The 24,750-nt window shown below is 40.3% G+C and overlaps 1 protein-coding gene across 2 annotated transcripts in view; it reads right to left on the reverse strand.

Moving 5' to 3' along the window:
* Window positions 1-24,750, reverse strand: part of MID1 (midline 1) — a 177,470-nt gene that overhangs the window by 76,970 nt on the left and 75,750 nt on the right. For both annotated transcript variants that reach the window (XM_082865238.1, XM_082865239.1), the window contains one exon: window positions 8,387-8,482. In XM_082865238.1, the coding sequence (XP_082721364.1) occupies window positions 8,387-8,482 (96 nt within the window). The remainder of the gene's footprint in view (window positions 1-8,386; window positions 8,483-24,750) is intronic.

The raw sequence follows: 24,750 nt of genomic DNA on the forward strand, positions 1-24,750 counted from the left end.
AGAAAAATAATTTCAACTAGATATTTTTTTAAACCTTTTATTGATGTATAGTTGATTTACAATGTTGTGTTAGTTTCTAGCGTACAGCAAAGTAATTCAGTTTTATCTGTCTATCTATATTCTTTTTCATATTCTTTTCCATTATGGTTTATTACAAGATATTGAATATAGTTCCCTGTGCTATACAGTAGGACCTTGCTGGGTTTTTTTCTTCTTTTTAAAAAAAATGTATTGCAGTATAGCTGGTTTATAAACTAGATATTAAGACCCAGAAACAAAAGAGGCTGGTTCAGTAACCATATGATCGATTGATGGGTGGGATCACACTTGTCTCTGGATGGCAGGCACAGGAGCAATAATGGGACTCAGTTTTCTACCTGACAGTCACCTTCTCACCTGGGATCATTCCTTTCACACCTCTGACTGTCTCACCTGGATTCATCCAACGACCACCATCTCAAGTGAAAGCTGAGTTAGAACTACGATGGTGATTAAAAAAATCTGTCATGACCCATTCTTATTATTCTTTATGTCACACCAGAAACAACTCTGCTGCTCTAGTCAAGCATCTAAATATTTCAAGGCAAGAAGGTTGTGTGTGGAATAGGGTAAGGGGAGACATGATGAAGAATTCCTGTGTTATGGGGAGAAACTACATTAAGATATGTCAGTAAAACCATGTCTTCGCTCTCCATTCCTAACGCTCAACCATTTGGCCTCCCCCATTAAGGCAGATTATTTCATATCTAAGTATTAGCCTTGGAAATCTGCATTGCTGAATTCAAATATGTAAGAGGGATTGTCTTCAGAGGCAGGTACACGTGATCACGCTCCAATACAAACCACCCGGTAGGATTCTGAATCTGACACAGTAGTTCATTCCATCCAAATTGGAAAGGCTATAGATGATAAAAGGTTTGGATCATGGTTTAAAAAAAGTTTCAAAGCTGAAATTTGGGAACGTTATTCTGAAAGTAATACCAAAGTAACTAAGCCTTATATTCATTCATTCATAAGATTCATCTCTTATTCCAAAATACTGGAAGACGTTCTACTGATGTCTTCTCATTATTCTTCATGAATATAACTAAGAAGGAAACAGGATCCAATGCCCTTTATGAATCAATTTTTTTACGGCAAGAGCACAGACATTCAAGTATGTGTTACATACTACCTTAATAAACAAGTTAAATTTAATCTCCACTGAGAAAAGCTAAATTTGCTTCTTGGGTTGTCAATTTTAGCATCCTTGGTTGAGTAAACTGGATACAAAGCCACTAAACACATGCAGTAGCCAAAAATGAATCTTCTCATGATTCAAAGACATGGAAAGATATCCCATGCGCTTGGACTGGAGGAATATTGTTAAAATGGCCATACTACCCAAAGCAATCTACAGATTTAATATGATCCCTATCAAAATACCCATGACATTTTTTCACAGGACTAGAAAAAATAATCCTAAAATTCATATGGAACTACGAAAGACCCAGAATCGCCAAAGCAATGCTGAAGAAAGAGAACAAAGTAGGAGGCATAACCCTCCCAGACTTCAGACAATAATACTACAAAGCTACAGTAATCAAAACAGCATGGTACTGGCACAAAAACAGACATATGGATCAATGGAACAGAACGGAGAACCCAGAAATAAACCCACACACCTACAGTCAATTAATCTGCAACAAAGGAGGCAAGAATATACAGTGGGAAAAAGGCAGTCTCTTCAGCAAGTGGTGTTGGGAAAGTTGGACAGCCACATGTGAATCAATGAAGTTAGAACTCACCCTCTTACCATACACAAAAATACACTCAAAATGCCTTAAAGACTTAAACATAAGACACGACACCATAAAACTCCTAGAAAACATAGGCGAAACATTCTCTGACATAAATTATACCAATGTTTTCTTAGGTCAGTTTCCCAAGGCAATAGAAATAAAAACACAAACAAATGGGACCTAATCAAACTTACAAGCTTTTGCACAGCAAAGGAAACCACAAACAAAACGAAAAGACAACCTACAGAATGGGAGAAAATATTTGCAAATGATTTGACCAACAAGGGCTTAATTTCCAAAATATACAACAGTTCATATAACTCAACAACAACAAAAAAACAAACAACACTATCCAAAAGTTGGCAGAAGACTTAAATAGACATTTCTCCAAAGAAGACATACAGATGGCCAACAGGCACATGGAAAGATGTTCAACATTGCCAATTATTAGAGAAACACAAATCAAAACTACAATGAGGGGCTTCCCTGGTGGCGCAGTGGTTAAGAGTCCGCCTGCCGATGCAGGGGACACGGGTTCGTGCCCCGGTCCGGGAAGATCCCACAGGCCGCAGAGCGGCTGGGCCCCGTGAGCCATGGCCGCTGAGCCTGCGCGTCCGGAGCCTGTGCTCCGCAACGGGAGAGGCCCCAACAGTGAGAGGCCCGCGTACTGCAAAAACAAAACAAAACAAAACAAAAAAAACTACAATGAGGTACCACCTCACGCCAGTCAGAACGGCCATCATTAAAAAGTCTACAAATAACAAATGCTGGAGAGGACGTGGAGAAAAGGGAACCCTCCTACACTGTCGGTGGGAATGTAAGTTGTTGCAAGTATGGAGGTTCCTCAGAAAACTGAAAATAGAATTACCAGATGATCCAGCAATCCCACTCCTGGGCATATATTCGGACAAAACTGTAATTCAAAAAGATACGTGCACCCCTATGTCCATAGCGGCACTATTCACAACAGCCAAGACATGAAACAACCTAAATGTCCATCAAAAGATGAACGGATAAAGAAGATGTGGTACATATATACAAGGGAATACTACTCGGCCATAAAAAAGAATGAGATAATGCCATTTGCAGCAACAGGGATGCAACTAGAGATAATCCTACTAAGTGAAGTAAGTCAGAAAGAGAAAGACAAATACCATACGATATCACTTATATGTGGAATCTAAAATACGACACAAATGAACCTATCTATGAAACAGAATCACGGACATAAAGAACAGACTGGTGGTTGCCAAGGGGGAGGGGGTTGGGGGACGGGTGGAGTGGGAGGTTGGGGTTAGCAGATGTGAGCTTTTATATCTAGGACGGATAAACAACAAGGTCCTACTGTAGAGCACAGAGAACTATATTCAGTATCCTGTGATAAACCATAATGGCAAAGAAAAGAATGTATCTCTATGCATAACCGAATCACTTTGCTGTACAGCAGACATGAACACAACATTGTAAATCAACAATACTTGAATTTAAAAAAAAAAAATCCTCTCCAGAGAAGATGAAGTTCTGTGTAGTCCAAGAGTTCCTTTTCTCCTTTGTCCTGAGAATCCTAAGACTTAAACTTAAAGAGACCAATCTTTACCACAGTGGCTTCTCATGATCCAGTTTCTGAATGCCACCATATTTGCAGTATCACCTTATCCTTATTCCAGAGCTGTTGAACGAAGAGCCGTGAACGACTGTGGGTTGTCTGCTGTGGTTCCAGAATCTGACTCTAAATAAGCCTTGAGAACGTTCTCACAAGGGCTCATGTGGGGTAGGAATCTAACCCTTATCTGCAAGTGACAGTGGATCACGACTTTGGACGTTCAAGTTGGCCCCTAGCAGGATACACGTCATCCAAGATCAGACACCTGTCCACAAGATACAAACAGCAGCTCTGGTGTTCGGATGCTGGTCTTAATCCAGCGGCTCTAGGCGGAGCAACGGTGAAGGTTTCCATAGACAGAGAATGCTCTGACATAAAACTACACAACAAAATGAACTGAAACGCAAAGGTTCATCTTTCTTTTAACCCAGCCATTTTTTCCTTATTTCAAAGTTTACATTTGAATGCTTTTTAGAGTTTGGTGAATGGCTGAAAAATTCTTTTATAGACCCACATCTGTTTTCCCTAATCAGTTTTTACCATTTCTTAAGCTGTTTTATTAAAATAAAAGAAAAAAAAATAATTTAAAGACTTGGTGTGAAAATCAACGGCAAAAGGACACCAAAAAAGTGAGTATAAACAAGGCAAGATACGCCAAAGGACTAAAAAGCTAAATAGCCAGGACTCTGACGGGATGCTGGCTTAGAGAATGGCCTGCTAGGATGAGCTTGGGCAAGGACGGTGAAGTCAGCTGAGCCTTTATCTTCCCCAAAATGCTATGGCAATTAGACATCCTCTCATAGTTTTTCTCTACCACCTCAACGTGGGTTTAGTCACTGGTTACCTGTAATTCCCAAAATGAGTATCTACTGCATATCCGGGTATTGTATTCCCTGTGAAAGAACTCGATTCTCAGAATGTGTGGAGAATATGATATCCGTCATTGATTCTAAGTATTTGCTTAGCTAATAAACTAGGTCCTCTGATTTTTAAAAGAAAATGGGGAGGGGGCTTCCCTGGTGGCGCAGTGGTTGAGAGTCCGCCTGCCGATGCAGGGGACGCGGGTTCGTGCCCCGGTCCGGGAGGATCCCACATGCCGCGGAGCGGCTGGGCCCGTGAGCCGTGGCCGCTGAGCCTGCGCGTCTGGAGCCTGGGCTCCGCAACGGGAGAGGCCACGGCAGTGAGAGGCCCGCGTACCGCAAAAAAACAAACAAAAAAAAAGAAAATGGGGAGGAAGACGAGATGATGAAGAGAAATAGTCCATATATGATCTAAAAATGTGAAGTGCTACAGCTGATCCAAATTCTGACCACTTTTCATGGACTCGTTCTACACACACATAACTAACTCCAAACTCAACCCAAGGCAATTTTCTATTGCATTCTTCCCTTGCAGAAAACAGAACTCTGGCTAAAACCCACTAATTTTTAGAATCCCACCAAATTACACAAACACTTCGTGGGAGTTGACCTGATGTTGCCTTTTCAATGCCTCTATCTCTGAGTCCTAGACTGCCTTGGCCTCATACCCTCTGTCCTCTAGTTTTAAAAAAATTTGGTACTTACTATCAAAAAGCTATTTCACTTGCTTGTTTAAAAACAAGCTATGAAAACAATGGGGATGGGGGTGGGAGACCTTCAAACTCTTTTCATTCTAAAGAAAAGCAGAAGTGAATCCCAGGAAGGAGGTGTGGATTTATAAGGATGTGGCATTTCCTCAGGATTTGGTGGGAATTCATTGATTTCATTTACAACAATTGAGAGTTGCCTCTGGGCTTTGAGTGTTTTTAGCTCCAGCTGGCACAGGGATTATTTTCCCCTGGAAGGCTCATACCCGAACACAAGGACACCTTCAGGCAGAGGAAAAGGAAGAAATAAGGTCTAGGAACCTAGGATGTGAACCAGGAAATTCTCTTCCACTGCACTGATTTAAAAGACTGTCATGCTGTCATTTGCTAACAAATCCCACCACCTTTTTTGGAGCTTACTAGTGCTGGGACATTTTCCCTTGGATGTGTGATCGTTTTGCATCAAGATATCCATACTATTTTCCCAATAACCAAAAATATCATTTCCTGAAAAGAGTGAGGGATGCTAATTGTAATTGTGAAATTTACACAGCGTTCCTCAAGCCCTCACTAAACCTTCGAAACCAAATAAAGTTCAAACTCAGATGCAATGTTAAAGTCCACTGAACCCTCATCTCTCCAAAGCCAGTTCCTACTTATCCACCCTCAAACACTTTCTATTCCTATAGAATGAACTCCTGGCTTTGTGTCCATACAACTCTTCATTTTTCCATCCCCATGCCTTGGTTTGCCCTGCAAGCAGTGCCTCTCCCGTGTCTCCACAGGCCCGAATGTTACATACCCTTGAAGGCAGCCTCACACCGTGTATGACCTCTCCCAGCTGTAAGAAATTTCTCACTTCTCTGAAATTCCAAAGTATATAATCCCAACCTCTCTCATGGCAATTCATTTTTCTATTTGGTATTGCTCTTTCATCTTAGTTGAGATAGTAAGCTCCGTGTGGGCAGGGTCCTTTCCACCTAGCACAGGGCAACACACACAAGGAGGATACTCCCCATGCACTAATGGAATGAACTAGTGCGACCACTTACCAAACCAAAGTAACTGACCTCAGACAAAAGTTGACACCCTCACCCAGAAATATGTGTTTAGTGAACACAGCTCGGAGATCAGCAGTGTCCAGAACAGGAAGAGGAGAAAGTCAGGTTAAGCTAAATTATCCACATCTTGGAAATAAGGCAAAAAAGAAGACTGAGTCGTTCTGGTGTCATACTAGAGCGGACTCCATGAAACCAGCCTAAGGAAGGGGTCATCTGACTCTCCAGGCTGGGATGTAACGGACTTTGACTTTCTATTTAGTATCGATGAGGGCTTAGTCTCTGCAAAGTTAAATGTTAACTTAGAGAAAACTGATGGTATGCAACTTAGTTTGCTCAAATGTAATGATTTTATTGCCCCTTAGGTCACCAACCAGTTTTGCACTGAATTTAGCTGTCTTACTCTAGCATTCGTTTACCTCCCGACCCCCATGTTTGTACGTATCAGTCTCTGATACGAATCCTCCTTTAAGCCAGCTTTATCATCTTGCTTATTCCTTCATCAAAGATTAAATAAATTTCGAGGCAGACTCATTTGATTATTATATGAGATTTAGATGCTCAATTTTTAAAAATTATACTTTGAGAATATGAATAACTATGAATAAGGGCGTAAGTACGTAAAAATAGGTACTGCTGGTATCATTATTTTTCTACTTATAATTTTCTTTGATTTTTATCTAGAATCAACCTCCTAAGTACCAAATTTATTCACCCACACACATTTCTTTCCATTCCAAAGGATTTATACAGAAATAATAAGAGTGAATGGAATGAATATTCTTTACGCTTTGTCTAGAATAACTTCTAATGGCATGTACGTGTCTATTTGAAAGTCTGCTGCAATCAGTTCAGTAATACCTTTATTTTAAAAGCCTGTATGTCAACGAAATACCTAATCTTTTGAAATAAAAATAGAATCTGCTTGTAAATTTTGTGAATGACACATCTATCTATCATTTGAAATTACTGAACATTACAGAATGTAATTTTACATGTTAGGATGAACAGCATTTTTGTAAGTTCAAGCCATACTAATATTGCATTAGGAGCGAGACAGTTGTTCTGAAATCACTAAAGGCCATAATAGAAACCAGACACTAATGCTTTAAGAAGTAACTAGCTGAAACTGAATGAAATAATCACCTAATCCATAATGCATTTGTAAGATTTTGCCATGCAACACAGATAATTTTTTCTTTTCTTTCTTTTTTTTTTTTAACTGAAGAGAAATAATTCTTTCTTATGGTCCTAAACATCAAATGCTATCACGTCATAAAAGTGAAATATAGCACATGGATCATTTTTTTGTTCATCCATTTAATTCTATAATACCTATTCACTTCACCCTATAATGAAAACATTATGCTTGTTCACTATTATTTACAATGTTGTTAAATCAGCAAGGCTCCAAATGCTCCCTCGAAAGATCACTGCCAAAGTCGAATCTGTTCTAGACGGAGGGTTAGAAAGATCTGGGTTCCGCAACTCGCCCTTGCTGTCAGCGCTGCCTGCACGCTCTTGACTTAATCCCAACATGCTGCAGTTGTGGTCAATTTCATGGAAACATAGCTGACAACCAAGGTGTATTTAATACACACCTGTAGTGGGATGAATTGTATCCCCCCCCAAGAAAAGGCATGTCCAAGTCCTAACCCCTGGTATCTGTAAATATGACCTTATTTGGAAATGGGGTCTTTGCAGATGGAATCAAGTTAAAGTGAGTTCATACTAGAGTAGGGTGGAGCCTAATCCAATGACAGGCGTCCTTGTAAGAAGGAGATTTGGACACAGACACAGAGACACACAGGGAGGAGGCCACGTGACGACAGAGGCTGAGATGAGAGTGATGGAGCCACAAGCCAAGGAGTGCCAAGGATTGCCTGCATCCACTAGGAGGTGGGAAGAGGCGTGAAAGGACGCTCCCCAAGAGCCTTTAGAACGAGCAAGGCCTTGCCAACACCTTGATTTTGGACTTCCGGCCTTCAGAATGGCAAGAGAATCAATGTCTGTGTTTTATGCCATCCAAGTTTGTGGTGCTTGGTTACAGCAGCCCTCAGAAACTAATACAACACCTTTTAAATAGTGCTTTTTTTGGGCTCTTCTTTGTAAGAGTGATTCAAATCTACAAGATTAGGAATGCTAAGGAAAGCTGGATCAGGGAGAGCTGTGATAGGGGCGGGGGCAGAGCAAAGCAGTGGATGGGGAGAGATTCTCGAAGGTTCTAGTTCCTTCTGATTTCATCCATGTTGGATATCTAGCTTCCGCAAAAACTCTGACTTTAAGAAGATTCCCATTGGAGAAATATAAAGGGTGAGGGTATAAAAACCGTGATCAAGCAGTTTTCATATGAAAAACAGCACACAGAGATACTCACCTCCACATGTTGACATGTTTGGATGAGTTTAGCCAAGAGCGTCTCCAGTTCCGTGTTCCTCTTAATAAGGTTGGTGAGGTTACTCTCTAAGTTTTGCTGTTCAAAACAAAGAGAGGAAAATATTATTCTGCATACTTTTAATACTTTAGTATATACAAAATCACTCATACTCAGGAAAATGGATACATTTTTAAAGAAATCTCAATGAAATCTACACAGTTTCAAGTACTTATAGATTTAAACTGGATTTTGAAAAGTCACAGTGTAAAAGATTATTTTCAAAATGTCCAGATCTCACTCTTTTTGTTCCTGCTTCCTGTACGAACTCAGGCATATTTCACTGAATAATTAGTCATAGGTTATTTCCAGGTTGTGAACGAGGGAGAAAAGAGGTAATTGGATTTCTAATTCCTTTACCTGAATCAGAAATGGCAGTAATAGAAGGAATATATTCCCACATCAAATCAACTACTGTTGGATTTTTAGAATTTACCATCTTATGGGCAGGCTGAGGTCAATCCGTGGGAAGAAGGTCTGAACTGTCCAGCTATTGATGACACTATGGTCATTTATAGGCATTGATAAGAAGTCCTCATCATACACGTTTACTCATAATACGTTTCATTGTACACACTTCTGTTCTTTGCCTATCAACCTATCAATGCCAGATCAAATTTCCTTCAATGCTACATTTTTCACATCACTGTTCTCCTTAAGAATCTAGAACTATTCCCTGTTCCTTTAGAACATCAACATTTTTTGAAATTTAGTTTATTGAAGTATAGTTGATTTACAATGTTGTGTTAATTTCTGCTGCCACATACTCCACCACGTTTCCCCTCAGGTCCCCACTGCCCCCTCGCTCTTCCCCCCTTCTCATGTCTGCATTTCCTTTCATTTCTGATCCTCGGAGACTTTCCACTTATGTTTAAGCTTGGTTATTATTCTTTAAAATCCATTTTAAAATATTTTATCTGTAATTCTCATGTGTTCAGAATTCAGAGGGAGGTTTGGGGCATTATTTCCTCTGGACTGGAAGAGCAACAGGAAATCTTCCATTTCGACTTTGAGACCCTCCAAGTGTCTCAAATATAAATATTTTAAGGGAGAAAAAGAATCGTTTCTCCCCTGAAGGGTGGGATACCACGAAAAGTCAGAGAATGAACCAGACAGAGTGATTTAGGTGCAACTTAATGACCTCACGTTTGCATCAACGAAAAACTTGCTTTCAAAGCTCTTTACCACCAGCACAAAAGCCAAATGTTTTTCTACTGCTTGAATTAAACAAAGTGCAACCACTTGATGGTCCGAGACTAGAGAATAATTTCGACGCCTTCCATTACTCAGTGTCTTTCACTTAGATGTGACCACTTGATGGTATATTTGTCAACTTCTTTTTGTATGTTCGTCTTAGGGAATCCTTTTACTTTTCTTTTTGGCTGACCCTTCAGAGCAGGAAATTACCAGGGAAATACATCATGAAACTGTTTAAAGTTCAACTGTCATAGGTATGACTTCTTACGCTAGTCAGCAAGAGATTCAAATAAATATAATCTAACACATTTAGACTTTACAAACATCTGCTTGCTTTTCCCTCCCTTTATTAAGGATACATCATGTATAAAATCTGTTTTTAATCAACTAATATGCAGACTAAAGCCTGTGGTTTAAACACATTGACCTATCTAGATCCTTTGGGGTTATTCAAATTTAAATAGTACAAGTGTTACTGAAGCCCGCAAAGAATTACCAAGTCACTTAGAAGTATAATAAAGGGAAATGAAGCTGAGCGAGAGACTTGTTTCCAAGAGGTACCAAAGGGACTGACAACACTTTTCAAGACAGCCCGGGTAATGGGCAGGTAAACAAATCCAGTCCTCAATGAACCATGCATCCATAAGCTTCCACTACGGGGACTTCTGTGGAGTTTTCTCGAATTTAACTGTATCACTAACCTCGTGTGTGGTGATCGGCAGGTCCTATAACCCCTTGATTTTGACCGTGCCTTGTGCAAACGAGAGATAACATTTTTTGGCATCGGAGTCTTGGGACTAAAGTGGATATAAGTATCTACTTCCCTATGGATATCTAAGGAATTCTACAGAGTACTCCCCGAGAAAGTTCTAGTTTCCTGTTCTCACCTCGAAAACATCAATACATTTCCATCTCCTTATGGAGCTGAACTTTGTAGAAGTCCAAGGAGTCAGGCATGAGTGGCCACACATGTAGAGCGAGGGGCCTGGGGCTACGACCCCAGCTGAATTCTCCTGGACAAATGACGCTTGGGCTCAGTTTTCCCATCCATGATGTGTAGAAACAATAAATGCACCCATTTATGCTACTGTTCAGTTCAGAGGAGAAAATGAAAACACACCAGGAACTATACAAATGCTTGTTGAGGAAATCATGAATTGTATGTAGGGTGAAACATTGTTTGGTGTCCGTACCAGACACTACGGGGGGCCAACCCCATGCCTGCGGCAGTCACCGTTCTCAAGCTTGCTGGTGGCTTTTCGCTGCAAGTACCTGTTCCTTTAGGCTCCAGGGCTTTTCCTGGCCCCAGGCAGGGCGGGCGAGGGGTGCTGGGGAGGAGGAGGGAGGTTGATGCCCCTAGGAGCAGCCCTCATCCAGCAACTATTGGCAGTCGGTGGATGAACTGCCCAGCTTCCCCACCTCCAGGTGGGATCACTCTGAGTCGTGTCTCAGAAAATCTCCCGAGCGCCCGCACGGGCAGGAGCCCGATGCCCACAGCAATCACCTGCTCCTGACCATGCCCTCTTTCCGCTTCCTCTCCTTCTCTGTTCCGCCTCCCCTCTCCCTTCCAGATGCTTCCGGGATCACCTCCCAATTCGAATTCTGAGTTAGGGTCTTCTGGGAGAATTCAACTAAAACTTTTTCCATAGACGTCCTAATCTGTTAGTTTTGAGTATTCCTTCTTATGAGGAATAGCCAAATTAACAGAAGATTGTATTGCTTTTGAAAGATATTTGCTAATACAAGGGTTTGTTTTCTCTTCCCTCTTTCTAACCTTTTGTACAGATCACATAGCCCCCAAATTCCAGGCTCTAAACCAGCAGTGTCATTAGAAATACAATGTGAGCCACAAACGGGAGTCACATCTAAAATTTTCTAATAGTCATATTTTTAAAAAAAAAATTAAAAAGAAACAGGTAAAATTAATTTTAACAATATATTTGACTTAATTTCCAAAATATTATTATTTCAACACATAATCAATATTTTAAAACTGATGAGCTCTTGTACATTCTTTTTCTTTCTTTTTACTAAGTCTTTGGCATCTGGTGTGTGTTTTATACATATACCGTATCTTGATTCACAACGGCCACATTTCAAACACTCAGCTGCCACATGCGGCTTGTGGCTACATTACTGGACAGCAGAGCATCAGAGTCTAGAACAGGGGGTCAACAAAGCTTTTCTGCAAAGGGCCAGGTAGTAAATAGTTTAGGCTATGTTGGCCATGTGCTCTCTGTCGCAGCTACTCGATTCTCCTGTTTTAGTAAGAAAGTGGCCATAGACAATATGTAAACAAGTGGGCAGGGCTGTGTGCCAATAAAACTTTATTTACAAAAACAGGTGGTGAGGGCTTCCCCGGTGGCGCAGTGGTTGAGAGTCCGCCTGCCGATGCAGGGGACGCGGGTTCGTGCCCCGGTCCGGGAAGATCCCACATGCCGCGGAGCGGCTGGGCCCGTGAGCCATGGCCGCTGAGCCTGCGCGTCCGGAGCCTGTGCTCCACAACGGGAGAGGCCACAACAGTGAGAAGCCCGCGTACCACAAAAAAAAACCCACAACAGGTGGTGAGGGAGATTTGGCCCATAGGCCAAGCTCCTTCCTGGGCCCGGGCACATGCTCTTCCCTCTGGAATGCATCTGCATGGCAGGAAATAATTCTACTACCAAGGAGAGAGCATAACAAAACCACAGTATGTATTGAGTACCTGCTGTATACCCATCATGGCTTAGTCCGTTCCCATTATAAATCCTCAAACATTCACTGTGGGACCAATTAGCACGGAAAACTGAATATTCATTGGAGAACACTTCTGAAATTGAACGTAGTAAATCAACTAACCAGTAAGTTCATTTAGCAACTACTATAGATTGTTAAAACAACGACTTCTACCCTTTAAGGCTTTTCTCACTGGTAGTGTTGAGTGTGAACCCAAGAAGAGGGACTTGACAGTTTAGAAGCATTCTGAAGGGATGCTATACCACTCCATTAGATCACAAGATCTCAGGGAAGGCCAATACTACATTGAATACTACATTGTTGAATAAACAAGCGTTTACGTGACTAGACAGTCTAGCAATTATCACTGACACATCTATTTCCATTTCTACCTAAAATCAAGTTGTTCCTAGCCTTAATTCATTGTCTCTCTCCCGGGTATTTTTTTATAGTACTCCTTTTACTTTATGAAGGGAAAGGAAGCCTTTGTTGAGAAAGATGAGGCTTTTGTAAGTGTGCGACTATTCGTTGTAATTCAACACGCCCCCTCCTGCCAAGCCATCGCCACCGAAGAGGAATATAAATAATTCAAGATGGTCCTTCTAAAGGTAAAGATGCAATGAGTCAGATTTCGTTTCTCCATATTAAGCAAAAGATTGGGTACAAGTCAAATTTGTGAAAGACAACATTGTAAAACATGTGTTGCTTCAAGAGTGAGGCTCCCCTGCATACTTTCTCCGGAAAGGATGACTAATTTTTCCTGTAATTTTTGTTTTAACACATACACTTCTAATGCATTTTCATGGAGCCAGACTCAGCCTCCTGAGTTGATCACTGAACAATCATGGCAGAATAGCTGATTTTTACAACCCATCTCAATACAAGCCTTTAGGCATGGTTATGGACACCAGCTGAGAGGAGTAAATCCAACTTAACAGATGACCTTTGTATTTCTACATACACCGAGACCCAATCAAATAGCAAGGTAAGCAGACAAAAATACCCCTCATTTTAGCCTTTGGAGACCTGTACCTAAGGGTCAGATTACAGGAATGAATGACTTGTCATTGAGGACTACTATGAAAATGTATGCCTGAAACAGGAGATTTCAGTAATTCCTTTCGGGTTTGTCCAGGCCTAAAGAATGTTTGCCCTTATTCTGAAGTCAACGCTTCAGAATGTCTTTAAAGTATAATATTAAGTCTGGATACCTTTCAAGGCAAACACAGATCTGGCTTGTTCCATTCCATAACATTCAGAGTGACACTCAGGAACTGTGTTCATGGCCCCGACACCCGACACCGCCCCTCCAGCACAACCAGGATATGAACACGTCGAGTGCCACCATCCGTATATGTTTTTCTAACCAACTTTAATCACACTCCTTAATATAAAAACACACCCATATTAACACATGCCACCTGCATAAAAGCATAAATTCTTAACATGTAACTAAGCTCTGAAGATGTTTTAATTACGTTGCGGGAACTTAAGGCTATCTTCAGATTCAACTCATGACAGACCGCAAATCTGTGTGATTTATGCTGGTTTGATTTTTTAATGCCTTTTTTCATTGGTTATGATAGTTAACATTTCCAAATGCCCTGGCAAGACAGGTCGCCCAGGGAGCTTCAAAAACATAATAAAACCCAATCTGCATACAAATTTAAGTCTAATGTTCCATGGACGACAATTTAAGCCATTTTGATATGCAATACTGTATTTACCTTGTCAGGTTTTATTTGATATTTCTACATTAACACCACAGAATCTGCACCATATATTTATAAATTCCATCGTCAGGAGTTCAGTGTTTATTACTGTAATCTGGTAGTCAATAATATACAGAGAACAATTTTTAAATACCGTTTACGGCCTAGAAGAACTTTCAGATGTTAACGGAGATAAATAAATCTCTTAGTATAATTACATTCATTTAGTTGTAATTTTAGCAGCTCCAACGATGACTACTTATTTCCAGGTATTAGAGATGTGAGTGGCCTTTCTTGTTCATTCGTCATCCCTCGGCCCTATTTCTGCCTGTAGTAAGAGAGCTGAGCAACTGACCAATAACACATTTGTCAGTTTTGAGAATCAATATTGAGTGAAGGGAGCTGGACTCCTAGGAAGCTTTGGCAGTCTCTGAACTTAAAAATAATGATCTCCTACAAACTAGTGGTTACCAGAGGGGAGAGGGAAGGGGAGAGGGACAATATAGGGGTGGGGGGGGAAGGGTTATTATGGGATTATATGAAATCATGTGTGTGAAACTTTTGAAAACTGTAAGGCACTATGCAATTTAAAGAATCTTTCATTCAATAAAAAAGGAAAATCTCGATTATTAAAAAAATAAATTGATCTCCTAAGAGAAATGTTTTAGAGAAAATGACTATGACTTTTATCATTGGAACATACGGGGAGCATTTTGTAAGATGACAGCATAGGGGTAAGAGCCATGAAGGTCCAATATGGCAGCCATCCTGCAGTCTTCTTTGGTCAGTGGCCCCAGGCAGGTTCTCGAATTTTCCTCAACCCAGCACTCTGGGCTGCCATAGCAGATCCATGGGGTCGTCTCAAGAGAGGTGACCAATTTGTCAGTCAAGAATTAGATGGTGAAAAGATTATGGGACTATTGGAAAACACACTAACAGTAGTTAGTTATTTTGATCAAGTGAGAGCTTTCAAGTTGGGGAAATATTTAATCTCCTAAACCAGGGGTCAGCAAACTACAGCCCACAGGCCAAATCCTGCCTGCTGTCTATTTTTCTATGGCTTGCCAGGTAGAAATGGTTTTGACGTTTTTAAATGATTTTTTTAAATCAGAAGAAGGATAAAATTTTGTGACACATGAGAAATATATGAAATTCAAATTTCTTTGTCCATAAAGTTTCATGGGAACACAGATACTCCCATTCGTTGATGGTTTCTCTCTGCTTTTGTGCTACAATGACAAAAACTGAGTACTGGCCCTTTACAGAAAATTGCTGTCTCCTTGGGAAAAAAAAAATCTTAAAAAAATAATCCACGGCCTTCTTATTTATTAATACAGAGTATTTCCTCTATTGCTCCAAACCACTTAAAAATTTCAATGTAACTCAATTTGCTTAACATGAGAGTGTAGGAGTATGGCTAAAATTTGAATCATTCAGGTACTCAAAATTCTAAACGAGAAGATCTTTCTGTTGGATACCCAAATAATTTTTAACTCACAAAAGAAAAAAAAAATAGCATTAAATCACCGGTAAACTGCAACGTCTGAATAAATTCCTCTGCAACCTTTGTTCAGAGGAGCAGAAGATTCAGACCAGGAAAGAGTAGGAAAGAATCGTAAGTTGGATCAAGGCTGCTATAGCAAGAACATGGTCAAAAGTGAGTAAAGAAGACAATGGGCATATATCTGGAGAAAACTCTAATTTGAAAAGATACATGCACCCCAATGTTCACTGCAGCTCTATTTACAATAGCCAGGACATGGAAGCAACCTAAGTGTCCATCGACAGATGAATGGATAAGGAAGATGCGGTACATATATACAATGGAATACTACTCGGTCATAAAAAAAGAACAGAATAATGCCATTTGCAGCAACATGGATAGACCTAGAGGTTAGCATACTAAGTGAAGTAAGCCCGACAGAGAAGGAAAACTATCATATGATATCACTTCTATGTGGAATCTAAAATGATACAAATGAACTTATATACAAAACAGAAACAGATTCACAGACACAGAAAACAAACTTATGATTACCAAAGGGGAACATGGTGGGGGGGATTAATTAGGAGTCTGGGATTGGCAGATGCAAGCTACTGTGTATAAAACAGATAAACAACAAGGACCTACTCTATAGCACAGGGAACTATATTCAATATCTTGTAATTAACTATAATGGAAAAGAATACGAAAAAGAATACAGACACACACACACACACACACACACACACACACACACATATATAACAATCACTGTGCTGTACACCAGAAACTAACACAACATTGTAAACTGACTACACTTCAATTAAAAAAAAAGGCACAGCACAAGGATTAGTCAGTTCTTTCCATTCTGCAAATAAGTGTAAAGTGTTGGGTTGTGAGTACACCTCCAATGTGAAATTACTCATCGATTGCTGCTTCCATCAGTTTTCTTTTCCTCAGTATCTTCTTTTTTAATCATAAAATACACCTCAAAGGAGACCTTAGAGCACTGGATAATGAATGTCTTTAAAATGTGATATTGATGGATGTCATACTCGTTGTTTGTATATGTCACTTCAAGCTTTACTTCCTCCATCACTCAGAGGTTGAATAATTTTGATTTTATCCCCTTTTCTCTGTCTTAAGTAGATGATGACATTGCCAGATACTCATTAACAAACATGTTCTGGCCTTTCTACTTAAATAGGGTTTGAACTGATACCATCAAACATTTTTACTGGACCTGAATGTCTCATGGTGATGCTTAGCCTTCGATGAATGGAAACATTTCTTTTTACATCTTTATTCTTAAGATACTGTGGGAAGACCAAATCTTTTTCTCAGCCAGTACCTATACTTCATGTTGAATGAAGTGAATATATCGAATGTATTTCAAGCTAAAACAGTTGAGTCTTTGATCTAATAACTTTGCACAGTTAACTATGATTTGCTTTGTTTCTACAGCAATTTTTATTTCCTCACATTTTTAGGTTTTTCTATAATTCAAAAAGATACAGGTACCGCAATGTTCATTGCAGCACTACTTACAATAGCCAGGACATGGAAGCAACCTAAATGTCCATCGACAGATGAATGTATAAAGAAGATGTGGCCCATATATACCATGGAATATTACACAGCCATAAAAAGGAACGAAATTGAATTATCTGTAGTGAGGTGGATGGACCTAGTGTCTGTCATACAGAGTGAGGTCAGAAAGAGAAAAACAAATACCGTGTGCTAACGCACGTATATGGAATCTAAAAACACGGTACTGATGAACCTAGTGGCAGGGCAGGAATAAAGATGCAGATGTGGAGAACGGACTTGAGGACCCGGGGGAGGGGGGGGAAGCTGGGATGAAGTGAGAGAGTAGCACTGACATGTACACACTACCAAATGTAAAATGGATAGCTAGTGGGAAGCTGCTGTGTAGCACAGGGAGATCAGCTCGGTGCTTTGTGACCACCTAGAGGGGTGGGATAGGGAGGGTGGCAGGGAGGCTCAAGGCGGAGGGGATATGGGGATATAGGTACACGTATAGCTGATTCACTTTGTTATACAGCAGAAACTAACACAACATTGTAAAGCAATTATACTCCAATAAAGATATAAAAAATAATTTTAAGTTTTAGAGGAATATGCCTTTTCTGGACCCGCTGCTGAAAACGAATTACAATGCAATACATGGTGAGCTTTGCTCTTGAATTTGTGGCATTCCCAAAAAGGGTTCATGATGTTCACAGAAGTCATATCCCCATCTGGGTAGTGGAAAAAGTATTAAAGTCAAGGGAGGTTACAATCTTCGACTAAAAAAATATATAGATTAAAATTCCCTTCCATCCAAAGTGGGTCTGGTCTGTTAAGAATTTACAAAATCAATGTTGTGTAAGAGAATTCCCCATTTGGGACAGCCTCGAGAATCAAAGAAGAATATGAAAGCATGGCATTGTTTCTCAGCCCTGTGTAACCTTCAAAGACAGAACCTTCCTTGGGTTTCAGGCGTCTGAATCTCAGATTCCTTGAATTCACTGCATCCTTCATCCCTCACTTCACCACCTTTACTTAGCCACTTCCTCTGCTTTTAGTAGGACTGAGGCTGTCTTTGTCCAATCAAAGTGAGTTGACTGAGTCCAAATTAAAGCAACATGAAAGTTACGGAAGGAAGGAAGCAAGGTGACAACCATCCACTGGGGGAGTGGTTCCCACCCTGGACTGCACTCTGCCCTCACCTGGGGGGCTACACAAATACCATGCTTGGTCTACACCCCCTTCCCGACCAGAGACTATGAATTACTTAGACTGGGGTGAGGTCCAGGTTTTGGGATCTTTAAAACTCCTGAGGAGGGGCTTCCCTGGTGGCGCAGTGGTTGGGAGTCCGCCTGCCGATGCAGGGGACACGGGTTCGTGCTGCGGTCCGGGAAGATCCCACACGCCGCGGAGCGGCTGGGCCCGTGAGCCATGGCCGCTGAGCCCGCGCGTCCGGAGCCTGTGCTCCGCAACGGGAGAGGCCACAGCAGTGAGAGGCCCGCATACCACAAAAACAAAAAACAAAAAAAAAAAACAAAAAAAAAAACTCCTCAGGAGATTCTAACGTGCAACCAAGTGTGAAAACTCTTCCTCAAAACCAGGTTGCCAAGTAGCTGGATTGTGATACCGTGTACAAAAATTAATCATGTACTCAATTTACTAGTCTTACACTTTAAGAGTTATTCAGAATAAAAGGAATATTTTTGTAATGCGGCATATGTACATAATAAGTGCAGGAATAAAATTATATATAGCTACACTAGAACTGTGAATTTATGTGAATGTATCATAGGAAATCCCAGGAACTTTACTGAAACAGTGCTCTGCAGGGAGCACAGACTATTACTGTTAAGACATTTAGAGGGGGACTTCCCTGGTGGTTCAGTGGTTAAGAATCCGCCTGCCAATGCAGGGGACATGGGTTCGAGCCCTGGTCTGGGAAGGTCCCACATGCCGCAGAGCAACTAAGCCCGTGTGCCACAACTACTGAGCCTGCGCGCTAGAGCCCGCGAGCCACAACTACTGAGCCCGTGCGCCACAACTACTGGAGCTGCGCGCCTAGAGCCCGTGCTCCGCAACAAGAGAAGCCTCCGCAATGAGAAGCCCGTGCACCGCAATGAAGAGTAGTCCCCGCTCTCCGCAACTAGAGAGAAGCCCGCACACAGCAACGAAGACCCAACGCAGCCAAAAATAAAATAAATAAATAAACGTTAAAAACGAAACTTAGAGGCCTTTTTTGACTTGAAAATATAGGGGAATGCTTTCTTGAATCATTCACGTATTCCTAATGTCTAAAAATAATTCCTGAGTGGTTACCTCAGTTTATACTTTGAACAGTATTAGTAGCATACAAATTTGGTTTGTTGATTTTAACAGTCATTACTTCCCCAGAAATATAAGAGAAGCAGACTGTAGATGTTTATAATTAAACAAGATTTTTTATATGGTAAATTAAAGATATAGGGAAAAAAATTTAAGGACTCTGATGACAAAAGAATAGATTCATTCCCCTACCCAGATTCTTTTTTTTTTTTTAACATCTTTATTGGAGTATAATTGCTTTACAATGGTGTGCTAGTTTCTGCTTCATAACAAAGTGAATCAGTCACACACACACACACACATATGTTCCCATACCCCTTCCCCCTCACGTCTCCCTCCCTCCCACCCTCCCTATCCCACGCCTCTAGGTGGTCACAAAGCACCGAGCTGATCTCCCCGTGCTATGCGGCTGCTTCCCACTAGCTAGGTATTTTACGTTTGGTAGTGTATATATGTCCATGCCTCTCTCTCGCTTTGTTACAGCTTACCCTTCCCCCTCCCCATATCCTCAAGTCCATTCTCTAGTAGGTCTGTGTCTTTATTCCTGTCTTACCCCTGGGTTATTCATGACATTTTTTTTTCTTAGATTCCAATATATATGTGTTAGCATACGGTATTTGTCTTTCTCTTTCTGACTTACTTCACTCTGTATGACAGACTCTAGGTCCATCCACCTCACTACAAATAACTCAATTTCGTTTCTTTTTATGGCTGAGTAATATTCCGTTGTATATATATATGTGCCACATCTTCTTTATCCATTCATCCGATGATGGACACTTAGGTTGTTTCCATCTCCGGGCTATTGTAAATAGAGCTGCAATGAACATTTTGGTACATGACTCTTTTTGAATTATGGTTTTCTCAGGGTATATACCCAATAGTGGGATTGCTGGGTCATAGGGTAGTTCTGTTTGTAGTTTTTTAGGGAACCTCCAATTCACATTCCCACCAGCAGTACAAGAGGGTTCCCTTTTCTCCACACCCTCTCCAGCACTTATTGTTTCTAGATTTTTTGATGATAGCCAGAGGCAATACAACTGCCTTGAGGATTAGAAACTCCTCTGTGGTTTAAAAGGTAAAATGCAAATGTCTGAAATGATGGAAACCACAGGGATAACATTTAATTCCTTCCATCTTTGCTTTACTATTGTTTCTTTGATGGATGGCCACCTGTCTGCTAGTTAAAACAACAACAACAAAAACAATCTGGAGAGTTAATTATTTAATTTGCAGTGCTTTGCAACAAATTATTAAGCCATTTTCCCAGAGTTGGTTTGTAGACACATGACTAAAGACAATTTAAGGGTCATTGTATTTAAAAAATGAACTAACTCTCATTTCCCTGGAATATATTTTAATTTACATATACAGTGTTTTGCTAAAAGGAAAGACAAAGAACGAATGTCACTTAAAAAATGTTTTTAAAGTCAGTTGCTTTTAACCCAGTGGGAGAAAACGGTCCAATATTCAGAGAACTTGGAGGAGACTTGCCGGTTATAAGAATCATGAATTACGAAGTCTCCTCTTGTCCTATCTGTAGAGTCTAGAACAGAGACCAGGAATTCCTGGATCCACAGCAACAGCTTCCCCAGGGAGCTGGTTGGAAAGGCAAATTCTTAGACCTGCTGAATCAGAAACTCTAGAGGTGGGGGGTCTAGCAATCTGTGGTTTAATGAACCCTTCAGGGGATCCTGTGAGTGCTAATGTTTGAGAACCACTTACACGAATGTTGTAACATCCTTCAGTGTGTGTGTCATGTGCCTTTCTCATGGACACCTTTGGATCTTATCACTCAAGTCTCTGTCATCAGGCCCTATACTTGGGCTTTCCCCTGGTTCCTTGGTCTCCACTGGGGAACAGGAAGCATAATGGAAGAGCGTGCCAGCCAAGACGCAGGGACAAAGGAGGGCTGGAGAATTCTGGAGGTGGGGGAAGATGACGCAACGTCATGGCAGGGGAAGCTTTGGGAATGGATATGCACCTCACTCATCCATGCTTTTTACCCCTTTACCATTAGCCATTCCAAATTGCTTTTTCTAATAAAAACATACACAGAACTCAGATGTTCAGAATGTGCCAGACGGGAAAACAACAACAACAACAACAGTCCTGGTGAAGCTGCCCTAGTGTATTCTCGATTACTTATAAATGCTGTTTAAAAAAATTTTTTTTTGAGTGCTGTTGAAAGGGGGAGAGAACCCAAACTCATTTGTTTTTGACGAAAATACAATGCCCCCCTCCCCCGCACTGGCTGGAGTAAGTGCACCTCTTGAAGATTTCGTTTGACACGAAATGTATAAAGCTGAAAGCCAACATGTTAAACTTTGCCCTTAGGATTTCTTAGTGTGACCTTTGTCATTTGATTTTCAAATGTCTGTGACTTGATCAACCACTGTGACAGGACATACGACATCAGAGACTGCTCGATAATTAAGTGGCGGTAGTAGATCACACGTAGTGCCCTTCCCCTAACCACTGTCTTCCTCCAACGTCTTTCTTTTATTTGAATGAAGTGTCACTTAATATGGCTAACGAATACATTTTCGAAGCAAAGGCATTTACTCTAAAGGCAGACTTTCACACCGTGTATTTTTGACTGCAAGTTTTTCACCACAACGTGTTCTTTCCATCTCCAAACAATTATGACACAGCAGTGACTTCAAATATACACATTCCCTCAGTAAATGCATTCTTTTACAGCTTCGATTCTCTCCTCTGTCCTGATAATACTCAAATTTTGATCTCAGATCTCAAATCTGACCGACTCTTAGCTATGATGATCCCTTGTTATTTTAAACTCACCATTCTTAACTGCATCACGTGCCCCTTTGAAATTTCTTCCTACTTTCTAGTCTTCACAGAGGATATAAAGGATATTACCATTCCCCAGGTGAGCACCGGAACATCACCCGAGACTCGGACTTCTCATTCGTGCCTTCTCTTAATCACTCTCTAAGGCTGTTTGGTTGTTCATTAAAAGACCCTTTGGCTTCAGCCTTCCCTTTTCTTCCAAGGTTACCACTCTAACCACCTCCTTCCATAAATTGCTGGTTTTCATTCCTCTAGCGTCTGCCCAGCCAGTCGGGTGCGTGCATGGCCACCAAAGTCATCATCCCAGTAAGCTTGTATTTTACTACACCATCACATCCTCAGAAGTTCAAAAAGCTGTCCATCCTTAAAGGATGAAGCTCAAACTCCCGAGTTGGGATGCGAAGTCCTGAAACCTATAGTGGGTTTAATAATTCTAAAAGACACATGCACCCCAACGTTCACTGCAGCACTATTCACAATAGCCAAGACATGGAAGCAAACCTAAACGTCCATCGACAGATGAATGGATAAAGAAGATGCGGTATGTTTATACAGTGGAATATTACTCAGCCATCAAAAAGAATGAAATAATGCCATTTGCAGCAACATGGATGGGCCTAGAGATGATCATACTAAAGAGAAGTCAGACTGAGAAAGACAAATACCATATGATACCACTTACATGTGGAATCTAAAACAAAAAACCCAAAAAAACAAAGATACAAATGAACTTATCTACAAAACAGAAACAGACTCACCGACTTCGAAAGCAAACTTATGGTTACTACAGGGGAAACGTGATGGGGAGGGATAAATTAGGAGTTTCGGATTAACAGAAACACACTACTATATATAACATAGATAATCAACAAGGACCTACTGTATAGCACAGGGAACTCTACTCAGTATTCTGTAATAAGCTACATGGGGAAAGAATCTGAAAAAGAATGGATATATGTATATGTATAACAATCATTTTGCTGTACACCTAAAACGAACACAACATTGTAAATCAACTATACTCCAATATAAAATAAAAAATTAAAAGAAAAACCGTAGTAGGTTTAGAATTTCCCCAGTAGAAACCAGCTATAACTACCACCGCCTTGCACAATGAACATTCAACTTCAGTTACAATGGATTCCTTATTGGTCAAGAACTGCCACATCCGTTGCTCCTTCTGAGCCCTTGGGCTGCATCTTTCCACCAATCTAGAATTTTTTCATTCCCCCCATGGCATCTCAGAATCTAGCAGAGGGCTAGAGGCACCAATAAAGGAGGACGTGAGTAATATTCATGCAACTAAAGATTTTCTATCAGTAACAGAAATTACATCAAGCCAAATCTTAATTCTATTTCAAAACTGGATAGGATTAAATCATACCTTTCTGAAGACATCAACACATATTTGAGACATCAAGCCAGAGTCCACTAAATCATAAAAACACTTTGATTAAATTAGTTTCAGAAATTGCTCTCCGGCCAAGGAACTATCTACTACGCAATGGATCAGGCAATAAATCTTAGACTCTGTGTGCTGACAGGTGTAAGATGATTTATTGAATTGTAAGACAAGGAATTGTGAAGCATTACTAAGAAAATACACACTCTCTTCCAACGCAACATGATTTTACTTAACAAAAGCAATTTAGGAGGAAACTGTACTATTAAAATAATAGTAAATGCTTCCCATACAGCTCTAATTCTATGCATTAAAAATAATCCAGGAATGAAATCATTAGATCGTGCTGCTGGCTGGAGATCAGACGGATGACTTAATAATGACCCATCCCCGTCAAATAAAGCTCATCTCTGTCTGGTAATAATCAGAGAATTTACACTACCAGTAACCTCCGGTACTTCTTCAACCACATGTTAGCACTGTGATTTTTATTCTTCTATCCAATTTTTCTTTGCAATATTATTCTATTTTATATAATGACAACTAAAGAAACGTAGCTGCATATTTAACTTTCTCTTCCTGATTAAAGGTGATTACAGGGGTTTCCTGAATTTTAACATTTAATCAGTTTTCTTGAAAATTAATACTATTTACAGCTATAGTTTCCCCAACAACCAATCAGACATTTTAAATTTTTTTAAAAATGAAGGGCGGGGGAAGGATAAATTAGGAGTTTGGGATTAATCGATACAGACTATTATATATAAAACAGATAAACAACAAGGTCCTACTGTATAGCACAGGGAACTATACTCAATATTTTGTAATAATCTGTAAGGTTACAGAATGTGAAAAAAATAGATATTCATGTATGTATAATGGAATCACTTTGCTGTACACCTGAAACTAACACAACACTGTAGATCAACTATACTTCAATAAAAATAAATTTAAAAAAAAAGTAAACTGGTACAAGACTAGAAAAAAAATTTTTTTAATGTATCTAAGGGGAACTTCGTGTAGGTTTAATGAAACGTGGCATCTTTGGTGCTCAGGATACAAAGGTAAACCGGAGCATCACGGGAGGGATTGATATGATTATGCCACAGCATATATGCAGAAGAGCTTGGAG

The sequence above is a fragment of the Leucopleurus acutus genome (assembly GCF_964270905.1).
Source record: "Leucopleurus acutus genome assembly, chromosome: X".
NCBI classification, from domain to species: Eukaryota; Metazoa; Chordata; class Mammalia; order Artiodactyla; family Delphinidae; genus Leucopleurus; species Leucopleurus acutus.